This window comes from Thalassophryne amazonica, chromosome 16 (assembly GCF_902500255.1).
Source record: "Thalassophryne amazonica chromosome 16, fThaAma1.1, whole genome shotgun sequence".
NCBI lineage: Eukaryota > Metazoa > Chordata > Actinopteri > Batrachoidiformes > Batrachoididae > Thalassophryne > Thalassophryne amazonica.
In genome coordinates, this window is record NC_047118.1 from 51,649,307 (window position 1) to 51,667,808 (window position 18,502).

The 18,502-nt window shown below is 42.5% G+C and overlaps 1 protein-coding gene across 1 annotated transcript in view; it reads right to left on the bottom strand.

The window, feature by feature from the left end:
- LOC117527468 (ras-related protein Rab-26-like) overlaps nt 1-18,502 on the bottom strand; it is a 187,820-nt gene that overhangs the window by 59,350 nt on the left and 109,968 nt on the right. The window contains exon 5 of the mRNA XM_034189825.1: nt 9,760-9,812. Within this exon, the coding sequence (XP_034045716.1) occupies nt 9,760-9,812 (53 nt within the window). The remainder of the gene's footprint in view (nt 1-9,759; nt 9,813-18,502) is intronic.

Here is an 18,502-nt window from a genome sequence, read left to right on the forward strand (position 1 = left end):
TGTGGAGGCTTTGCGCGTCACGACCGATTCGCTTTGGAAGCGAGACAAAGGAACACCTCCATTTCGGCGTGTCAGAGGACAAGTTTGGACATGTCCAGCTCTCCACAATTTCACTGATACTTACTGGACTGGTAAGCATTGAAAGCCGAGATAGACATGTCCAAACTTGTCCTCTGACACGCCGAAATGGAGGTGTTCCTTTGTCTCGCTTCCAAAGTGAATCGGTCGTGACGCGCGAAGCCTCCGCGTGGCTTTCCATGACAAAATCTCTTGTTAAAAGTGAAATCTGCCGGAAAATGGCTGATGTCCAGCTCTTGTGATAACCAGAGAAAGAGCACACGACGGTCTCGTATCCACAGAGCCATCTTTTCAGAAATGGTCCGGTGGCTTGTGCCGTGTCGTCGCAGCTCGGAGCGTCCTTAAAGGGGTCCTTAAAGCTGTACTACCAGACCTTATTCTCTGTGAAACCCGTAAAATTTTCACCGAAAGCCAGATACATTTTTCAAATAGTTTCCAGGTGCCAGTCTCCAGTGGTGGGCACACTTCCGATAACAGATAATTATCGAAGATAATGTTTTCATTATCGGATTATCTTTTTAGATAAATTTAAAACCATCATCGGACTAATTATCTTCTGATGAATTACCGTCCGATAACTTTTAGACCGATAATGTACTAAACTAAGTTGAACAGTGAGAAACATTTTTAAAACTGTTAAAGCTGTTGAGACCTAGCTGTTAAACATTTCCTAATAGACATTTTGCTCTACCCTCTGCAAACAGAAACCACTCTATCGTCTGTAAGCAAAGGAGAACTGGTGACCAAAAAAAAAGTAATTTCCTTTAACACCATACTAATATAATCGCAATGTCACCAAGCCATCCAGAGGCATACATGTTTAACTTATGATTCAAATTTTAACCACTCATTTTAGACAAGTTATTTAAAATTATTGTCGTGTCTGAAGTTTATAAAGTGAAAATATCAGATATATGTTTTCGTTTTAAAGTAATGTGCTAATTTTTAAGGTTTTGTGAGCACATGCTGTGCCAGGCAGCAATGCATTATGGGTAGCATAAGGTAATCTCAGACGTTCACGACAGGACAAATGCATTTCAGACACTCTGTTCAGGGTCCACAGATAACAGCATTAAACTCTAGTGCCTAAAACTCTTGTGAATATATTCTCTGGGTTTATAGACGTTAGTGTATTTGCATTTGTTAAATTCCACGCATCTTAAATGTAGCAGACACGGATTATCTGGAATTTTGTTTGACATTTTTAAAGGCCGCTACTGCCATCTACTGGCCAGGAGTGTTCATGGCAGTATTAAACGTCTGGGTACATGGCTGCTCTCAAAGTGTTGGTATTGTCCATTGTCCAGGCGCTTTTTGTGTGCATATATGTTAACTTTGTATTCTAAAACTACGGTTAGAAGTAATTCCGACTCCTTATCGGTCCACACGAACGAGGTTGGTGCCATGTTTTTAGTTTTGTGGACGTGACGACAAGAGAATAAGGCTCCTGATTGGATAGAATTTTAATCAGTACCGCCACCCAAAGGTTTGGCAGACTAATTACAACACATTTATACGGTTCGATGTGGATGGATTTTTTTTTTTTTAAACGACCTAGTGTGGATGAAGTTTTTTCCCCAAACTGAAAGGGTAAGATATTCGGTTTTACAAATACCCGATAACATGTGTACATGGCCTTATGTCTGTGAAAGGCACTATATAAATAAATTTACTTACTTACTTACTAATATTGAGTGCACCTTTTACAACATCATAAAAGTTTTAAAACATGCAATTGCGATGACACTTCCAGGGCTCCGTAAAAATGCCTGTTTTTTTGTGCTTTGATGTCAACAGTCCAACATGAACTTTAAACAGGAGTCTAAAATTGTTCTCAGTCAAGTGCAAAAAACAATACTGACTATGTTGTCCATGATGCCATGATTGCATCATACATTTGCCAGCTTTTCATCCTAACAGCTCTTCATGCCTCCAGATGGCTTATGGCATGGTGGATTAGTTTTTTTTGTGTGTTAGAAGAATTAGCACCATCAATTATCTTCTTCAAATCATCGTCTACCAGCAAAACAAACTCGGCCATGTTTAGCTAAACAACGCCCCCACTAGTGTGAGCATGCACGGTGGTCAGGGCGTGCAATAGCACCTTTCATATAGCACCAAAACTACACACTAAGAAAAACTATTGCACGGTCAATGAAACACAATGTCAAATGGTACAAATAATCCATGTCATGTGACACGCAAACCACCAATCAAATGCCAAAGATCCACTTGAGCAGTTATATAATATCAAATACATGAAGAAACTAGAAGCACTCTGAGAGCGCAAACCTCCGCCAAGGCCACAGGGTCACTGACTTCACATGGAATACCCTTTGGCAAAGAGACTTATTCCACGTCGTTTCACGCATCTACCGTCATGTTTCAGATTCAATGGTTAACCCTCTGGGGTCCGAGGGCATATTTTGGACAGTTCACTCGCCTGGCATAAATTCCACACCCACATTTGTCATTGCTGTTAACAGCTCTCCCTGCATCCCACAATCAAGTTTTATGTCTCTTTTTTCAGGACAACCTGTACTTTCAAATATATATATACTCAACAAAAATATAAATGCAACACTTTTGGTTTTGCTCCTATTTTGTATGAGATGAACTCAAAGATCTAAAACTTTTTCCACATACACAATATCACCATTTCCCTCAAATATTGTTCACAAACCAGTCTAAATCTGTGATAGTGAGCACTTCTCCTTTGCTGAGATAATCCATCCCACCTCACAGGTATGCCATATCAAGATGCTGATTAGACACCATGATTAGTGCACAGGTGTGCCTTAGACTGTCCACAATAAAAGGCCACTCTGAAAGGTGCAGTTTTGTTTTATTGAGGGGGGATACCAGTCAGTATCTGGTGTGACCACCATTTGCCTCATGCAGTGCAACACATCTCCTTGGCATCATCTGTGAAGAGAACACCTCTCCAACGTGCCAAACACCAGTGAATGTGAGCATTTACCCACTCAAGTCGGTTATGGCGATGAACTGGAGTCAGGTCGAGACCCCGATGAGGACGACGAGCATGCAGATGAGCTTCCCTGAGACAGTTTCTGACAGTTTGTGCAGAAATTCTTTGGTTATGCAAACCGACTGTTTCAGCAGCTGTCCGAGTGGCTGGTCTCAGACGATCTTGGAGGTGAACATGCTGGATGTGGAGGTCCTGGGCTGGTGTGGTTACACGTGGTCTGCGGTTGTGAGGCTGGTTGGATGTACTGCCAAATTCTCTGAAACGCCTTTGGAGACGGCTTATGGTAGAGAAATGAACATTCAATACACGAGCAACAGCTCTGGTTGACATTCCTGCTGTCAGCATGCCAATTGCACGCTCCCTCAAATCTTGTGACATCTATGGCATTGTGCTGTGTGATAAAACTGCACCTTTCAGAGTGGCCTTTTATTGTGGACAGTCTAAGGCACACCTGTGCACTAATCATGGTGTCTAATCAGCATCTTGGTATGGCACACCTGTGAGGTGGGATGGATTATCTCAGCAAAGGAGAAGTGCTCACTATCACAGATTTAGACTGGTTTGTGAACAATATTTGAGGGAAATGGTGATATTGTGTATGTGGAAAAAGTTTTAGATCTTTGAGTTCATCTCATACAAAATGGGAGCAAAAACAAAAGTGTTGCGTTTATATTTTTGTTGAGTGTATATGCTATAGTTGTGTTTTATAAGTGTAATAAAGGTTTACAATCAGAAATAAGAAAGGAAAAAGTAAAGCGGAAATAATTTTCCACACACATTTATTCAAAACACACAGCAAATTATAATAAACTAGTAACATATCATTCCTAAAAACAATCTTTGGTGTGTCAAGTGAGGTGAAGTTGCCCTATGATTGGATTTTGGAAAACCATGTGACGGTGAACCAATTCTGATTGGACACTCACATTGCTCACGTCATCACACAGCTTCTATGAGGAGTACAAAGATGGGAGACGGTGGCTCCAAAGCCTGCGGAGTTAACTTTTCAGAAAAAAAAAGTACATTTCTATCTCATATCATTAAAAAGTTATTTAAAATTTATTAAAGCTTGGTCTCAGCCGTCGTATACAATGGTGTCAGCCCCAGAGGGTTAAACCCTTAGATCTTCAGCAAATGTATTTATGAAGAGAAACTGCATGAACGACACACGTTTTTTAATTTTCTAATAGCAAGTTTATTCAATGAGTAGAAACAAATGCTAAATTATTGCTGTGTCGTAACTTAATTTTTGTTCAGCTTTTGTGACCCGTCTTCATGAAGTTAGATGCAAAAATGTTGAAAATGGCCCTATCCTGCAATGATAAAGAATCCTTAAAAAAATTACTAGATCCGGATCATTACCAAAATTTAATGACTTCTAAGTTAGGCCGAGATACACCCCTCCTTGGTGGAGGTAATAAAGAGGTAAAAAGGACACCAAGGGCACTTGAAGTACGTGGTTTTCCAGCTGCACGGGGGCAAACAGGAAAGAGCGCCAGAGGGTTACCGAAATGACAGAGAAGATTACTGAGTGCCCTCTACTCACATGGGGGGGACCTTCATGGCTCTTACTGTCTCAGGAGAGCCAACACCATCCAAAAGGACTCATTCCACCCTGTCCACCCTCTGTTTGAGCCACTGCCATCAGGCAGACAGTACAGGACCATTAAAGCAAGTACAAATAGATTGAAAAACAGTTTCTACTGCTTTTTGAGATTTGAATGCCACTGGAACCAAATAGCCAGGTCACATGCCACACTTGAGTGCAATATTTGTTTTTGTGAAATATCCACAGTTCTCTTTGTTTTATATGCAATCTCTTTTTTGCTACTACGTTCTTATATATATTTTTTCTTTTTTAATTTGCACTCTGGACATACCTCTTTCATTCAGTTAAATTTTATTCTTTTCTTCTCCAGACCTTGGAGGGCTGCACATGGTTTACTCAGGTTTACATTTGCACTGAAAGGCTTGCACCTTGCCTTTTGTTGTACTTTGTTACAATGACAAATAAATTATCTGTATCTGTAACAGGCGCAAAAGAAGACCAGGCATCAGAGGAAAAAAAAAAAAACATGAAAAACACATTGTGCTCTTCAAGATTTAGCTTTTTGGAATAGTGCAAGCGCAAAAACAATAATGTAGTAGGAATTATATGTATTTGGGTGTTTTTGGGCAATACTCAATTATGCCCCTTTGTAAACTGATATAAAATAGCAGGCAACACAAATTTCGCTGGCTATATATATAAAAAAATGGTATAGAAATTGGGACCAAATATTGGAGAGTGCCCTCAGAAAACTTGGACTTTCATTCTCGTATAAAGATATTGGCATCACCAAACACCTCTGTCCAGTGACCTCACAAAGATTTTCCGAGGCATCTCCCACTGTCAAAGTCTGAAGACAAGAACCTCACTGCTGAGAGTCTCGACATGTTAAACACTTTCACTGCGAACAGATACACTTCTGATGTCAGAGGACAGGAAGTCATGAAAAGCTTGGATCTTTGTTTTGATTGCACCAGGTTGCAGATCCAGACACAAACAATGATACCACTTTTTCCTATGTGTTGTGGTGAAGGCATAGTGAGGAACAGTATTTGAGGAAATCCTATATATAAAGTGCCTAAGGTATGTGTCTCTGGCTGTGTGTGTGTGTGTGTGTGTGTGTGTGTGTCCCTTAAGCTCATATGTGGTTAAAGAGGTAGCATGTGGGTGACCCGTGCATTGCCTGGGTGGAACAAATGAAGCCCAAACACCAGCAACATTAGGCTAACATTAGGAATTTACAGCAGGCCATGGAGCAGGTGATTAGAGACCCTGCAAGGCTTATGACAAATGTGGGTGTGGAATCCATCAGCTTAGCAGGGAAATTAGTGCAGAAAATCCACTATGATGATAGGGCAGTTTATCTGTTGAGACTGTGGCCTGCTTCCGTAGACGTGTCCATAAAAATCATAGAGGGATATGCTTTGCAAACGTAATACCCATTACTACATTGAATGATGTTGAAATTGAAGATGGCCCAACGGTTGTTCCAGCAATATCAAAGATTTCGTGTCTGCTACCTACAACGTGCGTGGAATGTCTCAAACCTAAACGTACTTCTCGGCATCTTATATATGCTACTCTGGAACCACCCCTAAACCCAAACAGTTCAACTGTCAATTCCACTGAGGTCCTTAGTCTGGGTCTCATTAACATAAGATCATTATTCTCAAAATCATTGTTGATTAATGATCTAATTTTTGTTCATCACTTAGACATGATTGGGTTATGTGAAACCTGGCTTAAACCTACAGCTGTCTTCCCCTTAAATGAGGCCTGCCCACCAGCATATACATTTAGTCACATCCCTCGTGATGCGAAGCAAGGCGGGGGTGTTGCTTTTATTCATAAATCTAGGTTTAGCTTTTTAGCTGTTGGGGGTCACAAATATAAGTCATTTGAGCATCTGATTCTCCGCTCTGCTCAGGATATTATGCATTGCCAAGGTCAGAAGAATAAAAATCAGCCATATTACTTTGTCACTGTATATAGGCCTCCTGGCCCATATTCTGAATTCTTAGATGAATTTGGTGCTTTCATTTCTAACTTGTCAACAAGTGCAGATAACATTCTGATCATTGGTGACTTTAACGTTCATATAAATAAGTCTTCTGATCCCCTTTGCAAATCATTTATGGAAATTGTGGATGCATTAGGATTTCGGAAAAGCATTTGGTACTCGACTGACATTAGTGGAAATACCCTGGATTTGGTTCTCGCATGTGGTATTGCTGTCCAGCCCAGTGTCACGTTTTTGTTTTTCATGCTCCCGTGACGAAATGAGTCAAATTTTTATGACTTTTTTTTAACTCACAATTCCTAACCCTACTCCTACCCCTAACCTAACCTTAACCATAACCTAATCATACTCTTTACCCCCACCCTAGCCATAACCACCCTGACCCCCCCGCTTCACTTTTAATTTTGTACAGCCATCACGGAATGAAGTCGAATGAATTTGTGCTGCCGTGACGAAAATGAGGCGCTTTTCGTCACAATATCACAAACCAGTAGATTAATGTATATTTCGTGCTGCTGAATCATGACTTGCCGTGAGACTGGGTTGTGCTGTCATGACCGAAAGCCAGATAAATTTTTCAAATAGTTTCCAGGTGCCAGTCTCCAGTGGTGAGCACACTTCCGATAATCCGATAACAGATAATTATCGAAGATAATGTTTTCATTATCGGATTATCTTTTTAGATAAATTTAAAAACCATCATCGGACTAATTATCTTCTGATGAATTACCGTCCGATAACGTTTAGACCGATAACGTACTAAACTAAGTTGAACAGTGAAAAACATTTTTAAAACTGTTAAAGCTGTTGAGACCTACCTGTTAAAAGTTTCCTAATAGACATGTTGCTCTACCCTCTGCAAACAGAAACCACTCTATCGTCTGTAAGCAAAGGAGAACTGGTGACCAAAAAAAAAAGTCATTTCCTTTAACACCATACTAATATAATCGCAGTGTCACCAAGTCTGAAAAAAAAATAAAAAGGTACGATACTTTATGGACAGACCTCGTATAATATGGTCATTGCATATACGTGGTCTGTCCATAAAGTAATGGTCCTTTTAATTTTTTTCAAAAACTATATGGATTTCATTCATATGTTTTTACGTCAGACATGCTTGAACCCTCGTTCGCATGCGTGAGTTTTTCCACGCCTGTCGGTGACGTCATTCGCCTGTGAGCACGCCTTGTGGAAGGAGTGGTCCCGCCCGTTCATCGGTTTTTCATTGTCTGGAAATGGCGGAATGAAAAGGACTTTTTGTCCATCAGAATTTTTTCAGAAGCTTTTAGAGACTGGCACCTGGAAACCATTCGAAAAAGTTATCTAGTTTTTGGTGAAAATTTTATTGGCTTCACAGAGAATAAGGACTTTAACTACAGCTTTAAGGACCCCTTTAAGGACGGTCAGTGCGCCGCGCTCCGAGCTGCGACGTCGCAGCACAAACCACTGGATCATTTCTAAGCTGATGGCTCTGTGGATATGAGACCGTCGTGTGCTCTTTCTCTGGTTATCACAAGAGCTGGACATCAGCCATTTTCCGGCAGATTTCACTTTTAACAAGAGATTTTGTCATGGAAAGCCGCGCTGAGGCTTCGCGCGTCACGACCGATTCGCTGGTGAAGCGAGACAAAGGAACACCTCCGTTTCGGAGTGTTAGAGGACAAGTTTGGACATGCCTATCTCGGCTTTCAGTGCTTACCAGTCGAGTGAGTATAAGAGAACTTGTGGAGAGCTGGACATGTCTCTACATAGCTTTACTACTGTAGCGCTGATCAGCTTGATTTAATACCAATAAAACTGAATTTACATTATTTTGAGTGTGACCATATGCACTTGCTTGAATGTCAATTTAAAGCTGCAAAATGTGCTGTGCATGAGCCTCTGTGTGGATATAAAATAAGAGAAATTAACTGGAAACACACTTATTTAAATATAATGTCAACATCCCATCTAATACACAAATAATGTTGCAAAGTTATTTGGTGGAACTAAATCAGAAATTAATACTGCATGTAATAAATCTGTGGAATGCTTTGTTCCAAGCTGTATTTCTGCCCTAAGTATTGAATTTTCATTTTATATTTATTCGGTGAATAAAACAGGTGATATGTCTGAGCAGGTCAGACCAGATTGTGATTCGATTTGCTGAATGCAATGTGCCGGACAGACAACATCAATCAAAATACACTAGCTTTTTTATGGCTTACTTCAGTTAATAAATCTGTGTATGCAGGCCAAGCCGATTATATTGAAAACAAAAACCCGGTGGTCTGATGAATGGCTTCTGTTGTATGAATGATCATCTGAAAGCTTCATCCTTCACTGTCTGATAATCTAGTTTCACCGTTCCTGCTGGCAGAGTGCAGATGACCAGAACAGTCTTTGACGCCAAGCAGGACAGAGGATACTGTGGATCAGCGGTGTGTATTGTTGTGCCCGAGTTTGAATCCAACCAGAGCCAACTGGAACTTTCCTGTGTGGAAGTCCCGCGTACATGTTTGTGATGTTTTCATTGCATTTTAGCATTGATGAGTTCTGCAGTCTATGATGAAAATACTTAGAGGTTTTATTTCAGGTGTAAAGTGTGTCTACATGCAAGTTAGACAAGTTTAAATGCAGATTGCGTTTTGTCCCATGTGAACTGAAAGTACAAGTTAATTCATGTTAAAAGCCATTTTTCCCATAATCATGTCAACTTATAGTAGATAAGAGGGGTGGACACTTCTGATCAAAACTATCGGCACCCCTGAATTTTAAGTCCAGAATTGAAAATGTGTTCAGAAACAAATGAAAAAATGGTATATTACTGAACAACAACAAAACAAAATGATTTGATATAATATAAACAAACAGAGAGGAAGTTTTCAAAACTTAGTTTTTTGTGCAACATGTAAGCCTTTTTGATGTTAAATGGGTTAAGGTTAGAAAAAGAGGAAAGGAACAGATTTGTACAAATATAAAATAAGATCTGCTTTCCTGTCAAAATGTAATGAACTCTTTCCTGAGTCTACAGCCATGTCTCCACACAGCTTCTTGAAAATCTGAAATCTGCTTTATTGTTGTGAACACACCCAAATAAACGGACGATGACATAATTTATTGAAATTACAGAAAATAACCTACCTGTACGTTGTCAAAAGATGTTTTGTTGGTGACATCATACAGCAGCAGAAGAGCTAAAATACACACACACACACACACACACACACACACACACACACACACACACACACATCCATAAGTATTTGGACAGTGTCACGATCATTTTTTGGCCATTTTTCAGATAATATGAATGATAACACAAAAACTTTTTTTTCACTCATGGTTAGTGGTTGTGTGAAGCCATTTATTGTCAAACACTGTGTTTGCTCTTTTTAAATTATAATGACAACACAAACTACCCAAATGACCCTGATCAAAAGTTTATATATCTTGGTGATTTTGGCCTGACAAGCACACACGTTGATACAAACAGGTTTGAATGGCTACAAAAGGTAACCATCCTCACCTGTGATCTGTTTGCTTGTAATCAGTGTATGTGTGTATAAAAGGTCAGTGAGTTTCTGGACTCCTGACAGACCCTTGCATCTTTCATCCAGTGCTGCACTGATGTTTCTGGTTTCTGAGTCTTGGGGAAAGCAAAATAATTGTCAAAGAAAAAGTAATTGAACTGTATAAAACAGGAAAGGGATATAAAAAGAGGACTGCATTATTTTTTAATTTAAAGAACATTTGTTTTTGTCGAACCACATTTTTAATTTATTTATTTCTGTTGTGATATGTCTCAAAAGCAGGTGTAAATTCTCCCCACAGCTAAAAATGTTTGTGTCATCAGCAAACAGAAAAAAAAAAAAAAAATTAAAGTTTTGGACACTCGACATACAGTGCTGCTTGCAAGTTTGTGAACCCTTGAGCTTTTACACATATGGAATTTTTTAGGACATCAAAAAAATACAATAAAGCATTGTGACAGGCTCCAGCTCCCCTCTGACTTTCAATTGGAATAAGCAGCTACAGAAAATAATTGAATGAATTAAATTGTCACATACCATGTGTGCATGCATATGTGCATGACAGTTTGTGTGCATAAAAATGGATGCTATGGAAACTATGTGAGCTGAAGAAGCAGATCAGTCAGAGAATGGCAGTAAATAACTGTTGCTGGAAACAGGATTTTTGTTATAGTAAATAATTTGTGGAGGAGGGGGGCTACAGCCCCATCAAGTCCTATCCTTGACCCGCCTGTGCCAATAAGAAAATTAAGGCATTTATTGTATTGTATTGTTGAATTTACAGAGGACATCACTGGAGACACTGTAACAGAAAGGAATATGTTTCACAGTTGCAACAAATCTTTTCCATCAAGACAAGTTCTATTTCATTCACAATAACAAAGAGACCTGTTGACATCAGATAAAAACACAGAACACTAGAAGCACTCAGAGAGTGCAAACCTCCGCCAAGGCCATGGGGTCACTGACGCCATAACATCTACACGCCGTGGAATCACTGAACCTAAAAAAGTCTAACGATGTTTGCTCAGTAGTAAAAAAGTTTCATCTGCTGTGACTGGATAGCATGTATCCTTAGCGCTTGGCATCACAGTTTATTGCAACTTGCACCTTTCCCAGAAGCTACTGTCATCTGAGTACTGATATTGATATTGCATGTGCTTATAGACAAAAACAAATATGAGACAAAATTCAATTTATTATTCAACTAAACTTCAAATATATGAATTTTTTTAACATTTATGAAACACCTCTAAACAAGGCCATAGGGTCATAGGGGCTCTAAAATTGTATATAATAATCATTACATTATTAATATATAAACAAAAATAAATTTAAGAAATATTACAATTTGAAAACAAATGCACCCGAACATGATGACAGCTGCAACTGCTTAATGCTAACTTTTAACATTGAAAATGCCATAGACATACTAACGTGTTAGCATCGGGATCCGCATCGGGATCCGGATCACCACTAAAATTTAATCACTTGTTCCTCTTGTCATTTCCAACCACTCCACAAAATTTCATCAAAATCCGTTCAAAACGTTTTGAGTTATCCTGCTGACAGACAGACAAACAAACCCGACCGAAAACATAACCTCCTTGGCGGAGGTAAAAATGGAGGATCATCCCATGTGGCATACTTCTGCTATGACTTTAATTCTAGCAAATTATGAAAATTGCATAATCTATATGTCCAAAAAGCTTTGGGAGAAGAATTTCTGGTAAACATTTATAAAATTAATAATGCTGAAAATGAGTTTGAACGCACAACGAAGCATGTCTTCTGTTTTACTGCTAAAGGAGGGTGTAGGAATAAATGGACTGCATTTTTTTGGCTCTTTCACAAAAACCAATGTCAGGCTGCTGCCATGCAAGGTGCTCAATACACACCGGGAGCAAATTAGGGATTAAGGACTTTGCCAAAGAGCCCTAAGTGATTTTCCAGTCAAATAGCAATTTTTTTTTTGCTGGTAAAGTTGAATGGTCAGAAACGTTTGTAAACCCTAAAGTCAAGTCCATTTTTTATGTGTAGCAGACTGGCTGCCTGTCACTTGCTGATGACGTCATCATTAAGCGCAAAACGTGATTGGCTGTTCGACACAGGGAGCATTGTAAGTAGTGTAGTTCAGGTTCACTTTGGACGTTGCAGTAACTCGTCCACTCAACACAAAACAAAACAAATTTTAACATTATTTTATTTTATTTCTTTGTGGCTGTAATTTAATCGCCAAGACTCGGTGGGGGAGAGGAGCTCTCACGGCGCAGCTGTGTGTACAGAGGGAGGGACTTTTCTTCACTTAGACACTGCTCTGGATTAAAAAAGGGATGCTTTATGACATAAAGCATCCCTTTTTTAATTTGTGTTTGTGATCCTTGAATTTACCCAGCAGCCCCTGTGGCGCTTAAAGTGAAACTGGTTTATCCAAATCAATACTAATAGTTATTGGTTATCTGTAATAAAGATACATTTTTAGCAGTTTATTGGTTTATCGTCATAAAAGATAACTTTTCAGTTATCTGATTAATGGTTATCAAAACTAACTTTTTGGTTAGCTGTGCCCACCACTGCACATGTGTGTGTGTGTGTGTGTGTGTGTGGTCAGGACAGGTGACTGAACCGCTGCGCATGAGAGGGTGGAACACGTGTGCTCAGCTGCGTGTGTACACTCATAAACAGCTAATCACTTTCCTGCAGTTGCATCTGTGTCAAACACCTGATTCTCTGGTGGGTAAGAGAAAGAGTGAGAGAGGGTGGGCATGCCACGTGGGAGGGAGGAGTGATGCGTTAATGTCAGGACCTGCCTTACCTCTCGTATTTTATCCAGTATATGGACTGCTGTGTGTTATAGGGTCCTCTGTACATGGGATCACTGCATTGCACCGCGACAGGTGGTTATTACCGGTAATGACGGCTGTGGGTGTGGACATTGGTGGTCAGATGTAATTATCCGATCACTCATGGACTCCCGTGATGCAGTGGTCAGGGGACCCTGGTTTATATGTAATCAGTCCATGGTTTGGATGTCATTTGACATCCAGCAGTGTGACATGGCAGGTCTTCACCAGAGTGGACCACAGCACTTGCCCTGCCACGCTGCCCCTTGCTTGCCTTCCACCTAGTTTGGGTAGTCAACCTGGATTTGGGAGCTGCTGCTATCTGAATATTCAGCTTGGGACTCAGACGAGGGCGGTCGCATCTCCTCCACTCTCCCTTATCTCTGTTCTCTGCTTTAACCTTCAAGTCCCTACTTCACCAGACTGTGAATTCCTCAAATTATATTGGATTCTTGATCTATTGGACTACTATTGGATTAACCATGGAATTGATCAGCTGGTCTCTGAACGCTATTGACACCATTTTTTTCTACAAGAAGGTCAGGACCGGGGGATCCTATCTGCCCAGATGGAACGTATCCTGCGGGCTATGTTCTCGATTCCTGGAGTTCTTGGCATGTGGCATGCTTTGCGCCTTTCTCTGTTGAGGATGTCGAGGATTTATTAATTTTTGGTCTAATGGTAGCAGGGCTGGTACTTTTTGGCTTATGTGCTGCCCTGATGTACCGGAAAATTGGCAAGACGGCGGCATCAAGAACCACGGCCCCTCGCTTGTCCGTCATGATTAACGAGGTTGGCAAGGTAGTGCATTCTCAGACTGCGATGACTCTTGAACTCAGACGCAAATTGGATGACATTTTGGAGCAGATGCGTGCCTTGCAGTTGAAGTGAAGATTTCAGTTTCAATATTCTTAATTCATAATTGGGAATATTTTTAATTCATAATTGGGATTTGGTTGTTCAAGTGGAACTGTTAAAAGTGTTTTTCACTGATCAAACCACAACATTACAGGCTTATCAAGCCTGAAGGTCAAATTGCCCCACTGTTTTCCCTCCAGCGGAATTTCTTCGGCCTGGGGCTGTTTCTTATCTCAACTCACATGTTATGTGTCGGACGCAGCCCGGAGAACCGACCAGCGTTTGAAGGACCCAGTATAAAATAAGCAGAGCACGGTACAAAGGATAACAGAGTTTAATGAACATAACAGTGCTGTGAAAAAATATAAAAGTGCGCGGTCTGGCGTGGTGGATTGCGGTGCGCTCCCAGCAGCGCCAACGGTCCGGAGCCAGAACCAATTCGGATCCAAGGACCCCGCCGACACCCCCCAGGTGGCCGCGACAAACCGAGTCTGTGAAAGAAGGAATCATTATGTGAGTCCACACTCAACACACAGAGAGACCACTCAAAGGTGTACAAACAGCAAACACTTCCTGGCTTAATTGCAAATCAGCTTCCCACCCTGCAGGCATAGAACACCCTGTTCACAAAACTCCACTGCAGTGGAAGCTGATTTAAACGACCAACATACAGCTCAATATAATAAGGTGTGAGGGACACCACATTTACTGACTGTATAAATGTTAGTCACAAAATCTAACGTACCTCAGGAAGTGTGCTGACGAGCATGAGACCTCACCCTCTCCTCTTTCACAGACCATGCATCAAACCTGGACGTTCTCTGCATCCACTGATGATGAGATGGCTCCCGAGACGACGATCTTACCCGTCTGGTCACAAGGTCGAGTCTCTGGCAAATACACACTGTGTACTCCAGTCTTAAATGCCACCATGTTCCAATCCATTGTAGATGCACCACAGCTGTGAGTCCTGATGAGCCGCAGGTGATCAGCCTCAGGTGATCAGGGTGAGGTTCTGATAAACTCAGCTACACAGCCACTCAGTCCCAAATGCAAGCCACCTGGAAGGAAAAACAAAAGACAGGACAAAAGACAGAAACAAAAAGGCAGCCAGGCCCCCCCAGCCATACAACAGTACCCCACCCTCACGGGAAGCCTCCCGGCGACCACACAAACCTGGCCCAGGAGAAACACCCCCCTTCAGGGACCATGGCTGGAAACCGTATCTGCATTCGTCTTCCAACAGAATGGTTGATGTCTTCTCCTCTGGCTGCATCTTTGCCTTTGTTTCTGTCAGTCAATTAGCACAGGTGTGGCCAGGAGTTCTTAAACCTGTGCGGTCAGCCTTTGTCCAACCATGTTCACAGTCTGGTTAGTCATAAAACAAAAAAGACAAACACAAACAACCAAACCACCCCCCCTTCTCAGGGGACCGTCCCATCAAACCCCGGGAGGAGGAGAAAAGAAAAACCCAAACTTAAACATGCAAATAAAAACGCTAACACCCCCCCCCCCCTCCCCAGAGGACCGCTCCATCAAACCCCGGGAAGGGGAGAAAAGAAAAACAACCCAAACTTAAGCTAACAAATAAAAACACTAACACCCCACCCCCAACGACATGCAGGGACCAACACCCCCCAGAGGACATCCCGCCAGCTCCAGGAGTAATAACCACAGCCGAGGTCCCTCTGGGATCCAACGTCACCCACGGGGACTCCCAGCGCCTCCCAGAGGACCATTCCATCAACCCCAGGAGACGCCTCCCCTCATGACCAACGGACCCAGCCCCGGCCGTCTATGGCTAGATGGACCCACAGCCCTTTCCCCCCCAGAGGACACCACAGTCAAACCCTGAGGGCGGAAACTGGGGGGAAAAACAAAAGGAGAAAAAAAAACATACAAACAAAACAACCCCAACCCCACCCCCTTGGCGCAGTGGAAACTGGAAGCACGTCCAGTGTCACCAACCGTGACTATACCCCAGAAGCCAACCGGGAGGAGTGGAACAGCGGTTACGGCAGACGGCACAAAACGGCACCACTCCTTCGACTTCTAAACCAGCCACCAGCTGCGGGTATATCCCACTGCCCCAAACCTCAGCCACGCCGATGACAGATGGTTCAAAGGCGCGCTGAAGCCAGAGGTGGAACAGGGAATAAACAAACAAAAAAAAAAACAACAACACCCCGAACCCCCCCCCCCAGGTGCAGAGGTTATCTGGGAAACGCCCAGCATAACCAAACTGCACCACTCCAGCAACGCCGACACTACGGCTCACACGGCTGGAGCCAGAGGAGAAGAGAGGGAACAAAAGAAAATACCCCAAACCCCCCCCCCCCTCCCGGGTGCAGAGGTTACCTGGGAAATGCCCAGCATAACCAAACTGCACCACTCCAGCGACGCCGACACGTACGGCACACCCGGCTGGAGTCAGAGGAGAAGAGAGGGCATAACAAAAAACAAACAAAAAAAAGAAAAAAGAAAAAACAACCCAATTACCACCCCATCACCCCCCAGGGGACCGTCCCATCAAACCCTGGTGTGAGGGACACCACATTTACTGACTGTATAAATGTTAGTCACAAAATCTAACGTACATCAGGAAGTGTGCTGACGAGCGTGAGACCTCACCCTCTCCTCTTTCACAGACCATGCATCAAACCTGGACGTTCTCTGCATCCACTGATGATGAGATGGCTCCCGAGACGACGATCTCACCCGTCTGGTCACAAGGTCGAGTCTCTGGCAAATACACACTGTGTACTCCAGTCTTAAATGCCACCATGTTCCAATCCATTGTAGATGCACCACAGCTGTGAGTCCTGACGAGCCGCAGGTGATCAGCCTCAGGTGATCAGGGTGAGGTCCTGATAAACTCAGCTACACAGCCACTCAGTCCCAAATGCAAGCCACCTGGAAGGAAAAACAAAAGACAGGACAAAAGACAGAAACAAAAAGGCAGCCAGGCCCCCCCCAGCCATACAACATCACAAAGACAATAAACTGTTTTCACAGGACTGAAGCATGCTCCATTTCTTCCCCCCACCCCCTCCTACCCCCCATCAAACACTCCCCACACCGGGGCCTGCTCACATCATTCCTTTTCCCTTCTGTGGGGGTTGTGCAGTAGCTGCAGCTGGCCTCCGTTCCTCCCCCCAAGCTGACAGTGTCGCATCTCAGGGTTGCTGCGTGGCCTTCACCCACTTGCCTCAATTTGGATAATGGACTTCTTTAAACTTAGTGCACATAGACAATGTCAAATGTGTATGTGCTGTCTTTAATTCTGATGTGTGCCATTATTGTAAACAAGTGTGTAAACATAATTTCTTCACTGTGAGATCAATAAAGTACGAGGGCTGTCAATAAAGTAACGGTCCTTTTTATTTTTTTCAAAAACTATATGGATTTCATTCATATGTTTTTACGTCAGACATGCTTGAACCCTCGTGCGCATGCGTGAGTTTTTCCACGCCTGTCGGTGACGTCATTCACCTGTGAGCACTCCTTGTGGGAGGAGTCGTCCAGCCCCTCGTCGGAATTCCTTTGTCTGAGAAGTTGCTGAGAGACTGGCGCGTTGTTTGATCAAAATTTTTTCTAAACCTGTGAGACACATCGAAGTGGACACGGTTCGAAAAATTAAGCTGGTTTTCAGTGAAAATTTTAACGGCTGATGAGAGATTTTGAGGTGATTCTGTCGCTTTAAGGACTTCCCACGGTGCGAGATGTCGCTCAGCGCTCTCAGCTGCCGTCGTCAGCCTGTTCAAGCTGAAAACCTCCACATTTCAGGCTCTATTGATCCAGGACGTCGTGAGAGAACAGAGAAGTTTCAGAAGAAGTCGGTTTCAGCATTTTATCCGGATATTCCACTGTTAAAGGAGATTTTTTTAATGAAAGACGTGCGGACGGATCCGCGCGTCGGGACGCAGCCGGCGCGGTGCGGCGACACAGGAAAACACCTCCGTGTTGATAACCATTTGTAAAATCCAGGCGGCTTTTGATGGCTTTCAGTGGAGTGAGTATATGAGAAATTGTTTAACAGGCAGGACATGTTCCAACTTGTCCTTAAGGCTTTCAACAGAGGTGTTTTTCCTGTGGCGGAGCGTCGCGGCGGCTGCGTCCCGACGCACGGACCCGTCCGCACGGACCCGTCCGCACGTCTTTCATTAAAAAAATCTCCTTTAACAGTGGAATATCCGGATAAAATGCTGTGTCCTTAAAGCGACAGAATCACCTCAAAATCTCTCATCAGCCGTTAAAATTTTCACTGAAAACCAGCTTAATTTTTCGAACCGTGTCCACTTCGATGTGTCTCACAGGTTTAGAAAAAATTTTGATCAAACAAAGCGCCAGTCTCTCAGCAACTTCTCAGACAAAGGAATTCCGACGAGGGGCTGGACGACTCCTCCCACAAGGAGTGCTCACAGGCGAATGACGTCACCGACAGCCGTGGAAAAACTCACGCATGCGCACGAGGGTTCAAGCATGTCTGACGTAAAAACATATGAATGAAATCCATATAGTTTTTGAAAAAAATAAAAAGGACCGTTACTTTATTGACAGCCCTCGTATATCTCATCTCTCATGTGCGCCAATCTTTCGAGCCAGCTTCGTACCACATTCTGGGTATTCGAACGCCATTACACAGCTGTATGA